Source organism: Centropristis striata, chromosome 6, assembly GCF_030273125.1.
Source record: "Centropristis striata isolate RG_2023a ecotype Rhode Island chromosome 6, C.striata_1.0, whole genome shotgun sequence".
Classification (NCBI taxonomy): domain Eukaryota; kingdom Metazoa; phylum Chordata; class Actinopteri; order Perciformes; family Serranidae; genus Centropristis; species Centropristis striata.
Window position 1 is genome coordinate 39,209,733 of NC_081522.1, and position 8,132 is coordinate 39,217,864.

The 8,132-nt window shown below is 36.5% G+C and overlaps 1 protein-coding gene across 1 annotated transcript in view; it reads right to left on the minus strand.

Moving 5' to 3' along the window:
* Window positions 1–906: 906 nt before the first annotated feature.
* The window catches only part of map1ab (microtubule-associated protein 1Ab), a 99,729-nt gene continuing 92,503 nt past the window's right edge, over window positions 907–8,132 (minus strand). Inside the window, exons 6-7 of the mRNA XM_059335048.1 lie at window positions 7,810–8,042; window positions 907–6,217 (exon numbers count right to left, since the gene is read on the minus strand). Coding sequence (XP_059191031.1) covers window positions 6,062–6,217; window positions 7,810–8,042 — 389 coding nt within the window. The 3' untranslated portion in view covers window positions 907–6,061. The remainder of the gene's footprint in view (window positions 6,218–7,809; window positions 8,043–8,132) is intronic.

The following is an 8,132-nucleotide window of genomic DNA, read 5'->3' on the forward strand; positions in this document are numbered from 1 at the left end:
TCACCAGGCTGTTTCCCTTTTACAATGAATCTGCAGGAGTTCTAGTTTACCAGTTAGATTTAAAGAGACAGAGATATTGAATATTGCACTGAGGAAGAAAAACATAACTAAGATTATTACAATGCAAAAGAAAAGAGAGAGAGATAGAGAGATAGACAGAGAGAGAGAGAGAGAATAAACAGCGTCTTCTTAACAACATGTTAAACAATAAAAGCACAGCCCAGTATTATATTATTATATTACTGTAGGTCAGTTCATTAAGACAAGTTTTTTTGCAGAGATTTTTCAGATTTTAATGCAATCTTTTGTGTTTACTGTAATTTTGTGTGCGTTCATTTTTTTACGTGTTTTTTTTTGTAATTTTTTGTTTTTATGTGTGTGTTCTGTGTGTTTTTTTTAAACATTTTGGTGTGTCTTGTGTGTTTTTTTTACGTGTTTCTGTGTGCTTTTTGTAAAAAGAAAAGTGTTTTTGTATGTTTTTTGTAATTGTGTGTGTGTTTGTTCTTTTAGGTGTTTTTTTGTTTTTATCAGTTTTTTGTATTTTTTCATTTTTTTGTAATTTTTGTGTGTGTTTTATGTGGTTTTTATGTGTGTTTTGTGTGGGTTTTTTTTTTTTTTTGTCATTTTTGGTGTGTTTTTGTGTGTATCTTGTTTTTTATGTGTGTTTTTGTTTTTTTACGTGTTTTTTGTAATTTTTTGTGGTTTTTTTCGTTCCAAATTTTGATCCAATAAGTCAAAATGGTGAGGTTGTGCTGAAAAAGATGATACCAGCATCACATGGTAATCATTATTTAAGTTGCATATACAGGCAGAATGAAAAAGAGTCAAAAACCAACAAAATAGCCCCAAACTCCAAAGGGTTAATAAATAAATAAATAAATAAATAAAAGAGTCAGGAGACGTGTGAAGATTTAAATGTACTTTAATTGATGATCACCAGGCTGTTTCCCTTTTACAATGAATCTGCAGGAGTTCTAGTTTACCAGTTAGATTTAAAGAGACAGAGATATTGAATATTGCACTGAGGAAGAAAAACATAACTAAGATTATTACAATGCAAAAGAAAAGAGAGAGAGATAGAGAGATAGACAGAGAGAGAGAGAGAGAGAATAAACAGCGTCTTCTTAACAACATGTTAAACAATAAAAGCACAGCCCAGTATTATATTATTATATTACTGTAGGTCAGTTCATTAAGACAAGTAGCTTTTTTTTTGCTTTTTTTTTCAAATATACCTCTTTAAAATAGCATTGTATTTTTTATCATTATTATTATTATTTCCATGTTAAACAATTACATTCAGGATTATAACTAAATCAATCACATGCAGAGATTAATGGACGATGATCCGTAGTGTGATCAAATGAAATCTTCGTTTCAATGCAGGATGGCCATGAAACTAAACGCAAAGATGCACGGTTTTATTTTTATTTTTTCATTCTGTGTCTTGTCTGCGGTTTGTGTGAGTTTTCTCGGCTCGAGGAGAAGTTAGCAGTTTATAATACTGTCACTAAAAACCAGCTGAAAGTTTGTTTGTTTGTTTGTTTATCTTTCAGACGTACGCAAATATAAACGTACAACGAGTCGCGTTGGTTTAATTTCACAGATGTTTTTTTTGTTTTGTTTTTTTGAGTCTGCATGTGTTTCAAGTCATATTCAGGAAAAGGAAAAGTTGCAGCTGCAGTTAGTTCTGTTTCTGTTTATGTTGTTGTTTGTTGTTGTTGTTGTTTGTTTTGGGATTGTTACGTTCTGTCGCGTCACAAATCTTCAAACTTTTTCTCCCCTGGAGCAGATCTGAACTCTGCTCACTCTGCAAAAAAGGTAAAAAAACAAGATAAAAACACTAAATCTGAGGGGAATTATTCCGCTGCATGCACAGATTTGATCTTGTTTTAAGAGTTAATTTCTTATTTTAAGCGTACTTTTTAGATTTAATAAATTTTAATTTAATAAATCTTGTCAAGGTAAATTATCTGTCCATGCAGCAGGATAATTCCCCTCAGATTTAGTGCTTTTATCTTGTTTTAAGACCTTTTTTTTTGCACTCTGCGCTCCCTAAAGTGTTTCTGTCCGGGCTGGTGTGAGTAGTTTATTGTGTTTTATTTATTTATATATATTTTCTCTATTGTTTTGTATCCAGCAGCATCGTACGGTCGAACCAACTCTACATTCAGAAAAATAGATCTCCTCTATAGTGCATTCGGCTCCTGTACAGTCATACAGTTCAGTATTGATAATTCACAGCGTTCTTCTGAGGCCTTGAACGTCTCAAGGCTGGGTTTTTGGAATCTGCCAACTTAAAAACATTATTCACAGACAGCAGGACGAATCCTGCTGCCATCCGTCCACACAGCAGCAGCAGCAGCAGAGGGGGAACAGGACGCTTTGCTTGTTTTTAATGGAGTCGTTCCCCTCAAGTTCATCAGTTTCATAATTAATATACAACCTGCATCAAACTCTCCCCACTGGGATCAAAACTAAAGCTGTTATCAGCAGGAGGTGCATAAAGGAGGATGAGGAGGACGAGGTGTGACGGTAGTCTGAGCGTTGGGACGGGGAGGACATGGCACTGGTCCCAGCTACCAAACAAACAACAATCAGTCTGTCATTAATAATAAGATCCTCCATCACAACTCTAAAAACTCAGTAACACGCGTGCAATGCAATTCATATGTTTCCTCTTTAGAAGAAATGTGCATAAAAAGCTTTTTTTCTGGAGAAAATGAAAAACAGAATTAATTGCAGATGTAAATTTGTTATTCTAAGGAGAAGAAATGGCCTCGTGCACGCATCGTTTGTGCAGATTTGATCTTAAATTGTGCGTAAAAACAATCAAATAACATAAAAGTAATGCAGTGGAAGTTAATTTTGACTGTCAGACGGGTCGAATTCTTTTCATTCAACCAGGAAAACTGCTATATATTTTATATCTGGAAGTAGTTTTTAAACGTAACAATCCATCTATTTTGTTTGCATCGCTTCGTGCATCATCACAAAATGTTTTTTTCCTAAAAGGCTTTTCTTTTTGGTGTTTACGCTGGTTTTACAGCATCAACTACTTTAAAACAGCGATCACGTGTTGAAAACAGAGCTTGTGACATCACATTTTGTAGGATATCGTGATGCAAAACTTTTCATAAAAAATCATACGAACCGTACGAACCATAATATCTGGTTTATATAAGATATTTCCTGGAGAAAATTAAGAACAGAATTAATTGCAGATGTAAATTTGTTATTCTAAGGAGAAGAAATGGCCTCGTGCACGCATCGTTTGTGCAGATTTGATCTTAAATTGTGCGTAAAAACAATCGAAGAACTTAAAAGTAATGCAGTGAAATGTAATTTTGTCAGACGGGTCAAATTCTGTTCCTTCAACCAGGAAAACTGTTATATATTTTATATCTGGAAGTAGTTTTTTAAACATAACCATCCATCTATTCTGTTTGCATCATCACAAAATGTAGTTTTTTTCCTAAAAAGGCTTTTTTTTGGTGTTTACGCTGGTTTTACAGCATCAACTACTTTAAAACAGAGATCATGGTGTAAAACAGCAGCGACGTGTTGAAAACAGAGGTTGTGACATCACATTTTGTAGGATATTGTGATGCAAAACTTTTCATAAAAAATCATACGCATCATACGAACCATAATATCTGGTTTATATCAGATATTTCCTGTCTGCTGCTCAATTTACTGCTGTTAAAAAGAGTTAAACAACGTGAGCCGATAATAGTTGATGGTTGTTTTTTTCGTAGATTTGAAGCCTCTCTCTTTGTAGACTTGGGACTTTTTTTAATATTTTGAATATAATACAGGCAAAAGTAGCAACTTTTCAATATAAACGATTATAAATCTATGTGCCTTGATGATGCAGTTCTTTATATTTCGCCATTATATTGTGAGTTTAACAGAAAAGTACTATTGTAACAAGTTTGATGTTTGCAGGGAGAAATAAGTAAAGAAACAATATGACTTTTAAAAAGAGTAATGACTAATAAATAACATTTTTAGTTACATTTATCTGGCATCCAAGTTAAGATCAAACACGTCACATTTTCCTCTGATTGATGAACAAAAATAATAGAAAAAAAAATCAGAAAATCGTGATGAATCGACCCTCCAGTCCGACTGAACACACAGAAAACTCTCTCACCATCACAAATAAACTGCTGCGTTCATAAAAACAGCTGCTCACACACACACACACACACACGTAAAACTACCTTAAGAACATTCCTACTTTATATTTGCATCCAGTGCGTTATTATTATAATCATCATCATCTCATTCATGCTCATTCTATAAATATTACTCTGGGATGATTAATATTAGCTTCAATATTATCTCTATATGTTTGGAGGAACTTCTTTTCACACATTCTTTTATAATACAGAAACGTTTTCCTCCCTGTGCTTCCACTAAACTCTCCTCACTACATTCCTATTTGGTGCAACACTTTGCTCGAAGACATTCATGATTGTTTGAAAGTGGCTTTGTTTTTCTTTAATTAACGCCGAGTTAAGACGTCATGAACTATTTCAGAGTGTGGATATTCAGTGTTTGTGCGTTGTGATTGGTCCTTTTATTTCAAAGTGGTGTTCTTGTTTTTTTACCCTGCTTTCTGCCTCTAAAAAATGGCTGACATGTCCTTAAAACATCCCCCTCTCTCTCTCTTTCTCTCTCTTTCTCCAAAAACCACGAGCTAAAGGCACATGAGAGAAGCCTCCTGTCACTCATAAACCTCCAGAATAATAAATAGAAATATTGCCTCTCACTCCGAAGCTTCCTTTGCTACATTTGTCACATTTGTTTCCATCTCTTCGTGAAATATATCGACGTTAAAAAGTGTAGCTGAACAGGAGGAAATGACGGATAATTAAACCTTCTTATGGTCAGAAAAACTCCCTCTTAACAAGCTGCATCGTCACAAAATATATATAATTTCTTCACCATAAGCTCTGATAGGAACATTATGTTTCGTGATAAAGAGGAACCGTTACATCCAGCAGAGATATGATTACTGTACGGACACGCTCCTGTCTGCCTACACACTTCACTGAGCACAGACAGCCAAACAGTGTCGTAAACCCGCGGCGCAGAAAGGGTTAATTCCTCGCCGCCGCGGGGCTGAAAGAGTCCGAGCTAAAAGGCAAGCATCATGCACCAGCTAGAAGCCCAGAAGAAACATGTCAAACAACTTCAGGCACCGTCCGAAAAACTTCACCACGAATGACGAGAAGGAACTTTGTATTTTTTTTTAAAACATCTTTTTTTTGTTGTTTTTTTTTTGTCTTTTACGTTAACATCAATTTATGTCGTAATAATTTAAGTCGAGTTAATCCAAAAAAAGCTACGGTAGCGTGATCAGAAGTCGTCATGTGCACAAGATGGAAAATAAAAAGTCTAATCGTCTAAAGAAACACTGTCAACAAACAGTGTTTGGCACCTGGTTTGGCCTTTTAGATGAGAAATTTGCCACTTTTCTAATAGAGATTTTCAGTTTAAGAACGACTAAAGTTGATTAACTGTGGCGTCTGTTAGATATGAGGCAAAGAAAGCGCTGATGTGTGATTGTTAGGGCTGTCCCCTCTCTTAGTGGATTATTTCTCATTTTGGTGTTAATAGACTCATATTTCTTTAGTAGATTTGTCATTTTTTTATGTTTTTCGTCACGCTGAATGACTTATTTCCAGAGCAAGATGATGCTTTTGCAGGATTGTTTGTGGAGAAACTTGATCGATTTGTGATTTCATTCAACAAATCGATAAAATGTTCCACTAAGAACGCACGTCTTTAGTCGAGAACAGCCCTAACGGCTGCAGTAATGAAGATAAGACGAATCTTTTACCACGACTGTTGCCAGTATGAGACGTGTGGAGACTCACAGGAGGAAACAAACAGAAAGTACGGTATTATTGTCACAGAGAGCAGAAACCCAGAGATCAGCTAACAGAATCTAGTGTATCGAGGGCTGCAGCGGATGTTGGAGAGAGCGAGAAGCTTTGAAGGAGCAGATGAGGAGGAGGAGGAGGAGGAGGAGCAGCGGGGCTGGTGGAGCTCAGAACTCGATCTTGCAGGCGGGGAAGGACTCGTCCTGCATGACCACGGTGCTGCTGGAGGCCAGGACCATGATGTTCAGGTCCTGCTGCCTCTCGTGGGTCTGCTGGTACCAGTCCCGGGTCACCTCCGTGTCGTGGGTCGGGATCAGAGTCACCTGGAGGGACACGAGGAGACGGAGGGAGGAGGAACATCAGGGAGGAGGAACATCAGGGAGGTTCTCCAGCAGAACCACTACAGATGTTTTTACACACAACTGTTGCACACAGATGTTTTATAAAAACACTAATTCATCGAATGTTAAGTTTACTTTTTACTCTTTTCTAAATTTGTGTTATTATGTAGTATGACTCATGATAAAAATGTGTCAATTATCATCTGTTGATACATGCAGAAGCATTGTTTGTCTAAAAATAGCAAGAAAACATCAAAATATGGAATGTCCAAAAATCCATCCATTTTCTTCCGCTTATCCAGGGCCGGGTCGCGGGGGCAGTAGGCTAAGATGACCAAAAATGACTCTAAAAAAAAGGTCATACTATAGCATGCATATATCTGTCAAAAATGGTCAAATTTTAAAACGCCTAATAAAGGTTAAAATGGGTCAATTATAGTCTGTTTATACGTATAGTAGTATAGTTTGTCCAAAAATAGTGGAAAAACACCAAAATTTGGGATGTCCAAAAATGACCTGTTGAAGAAAAAGTCATACTATAGCATGTCGATTTTTGTCAAAAATGGTCAAATTTTAATTACAGTCTGTTGATACTACCCTTAGTTTGTCCAAAAATAGCGGAAAACACCATATTATGGGATGTCCAATAATGACTCTCGACAAAAAAAAGTCATTTGTCGTATTTTGTCAAAAACGGTCAAATTTTTAAATGCTTAAAAATGCTTAAAATGGGTCAATTATCGTCTGTTGATATGTATAGTAGTAGAGTTTGTCCAAAAATAGCAGAAAAACACCATATTATGTGATGTCCAAAAATGACTCATTGAAGAAAAAGTCATACTATATATAGCATGTTGATTTTTGTCAAAAATGGTCAAATTTTAAAATGCCTTAAATGCTTAAAATGTGTCAATTATAGTTATAAATTACATGTGAATGTGAACTACTAATATTATACTATGTTTTTTTTCCACATTTGAAGATTCACTTTGAACTTTTTTTTAACTTACTACACTGACTTTTTTTTTTTTTTATTTCGGACACACTATAAAAGTTTAAGTTAAGCAATTTGAATTGTTACTGAAATCAACCCGAGGCTTCAGAGCCACATGTGGCTCTTCGGCCCCTCTCCAGTGGATCCCTGTTGCCTTGACAAAACAAAAAAGGGAATTTGTCTACAATTTAATCCACATCATTGTAATTCTTCAATTGTAAAAATATGTATCCTATAGACTAGAAATATATATTTTAGTCGACTGAAATGTGCATCATAGCATTCATAGCCTATAACCATCTGGCCCTTCGCCTTTTCCTCAAAAAGACAGCTTTGTTTACATGAACTGCCAGTGCTTCACGATAACTGATTTGCTTGATTTTCAGCGAGAAATTGGCAGATTACTTTCATTATAAGGCTCAAAGATGGGGCTCCAGATGAATTTTTCTTTCTGATTTTTGGCCAAAAATGGCTCTTTTCATGGAAAAGGTTGCCGCCCCCTGTGCTAGATATATAAACTATCCTCGCCTTGAATGTAGATGTATGATAAGTGTCGTCATAGACTGGTGAAGGTGAATACCTGTAGATTGGAGCCCCACTGAGCCTTGCCCTCCAGCAGGGCGTCCAGGACTCCGCGGCTGGGCTCCCCGCTGCCCGGATCGTTCCCGCTCACAACGTAGTACGAAGCGCGCACTCTCTTGAAGAACTCCTGGTCCACGTTCTTGGCACTGCAGTGGTTGGGCACGTAGGCCAGGTCGACATAAACCGGCGGTCCGGGGGGGACGGCAGTGCTCGCTTTCTGAGAGTTGTTACCTAAAGGAGAAAGAAAACAGCGTTAGAGGGTAAAACTGCAAACTTTGTTCTCAATTTAACAAATTACATTTAGTGGGGCATGATCATGAC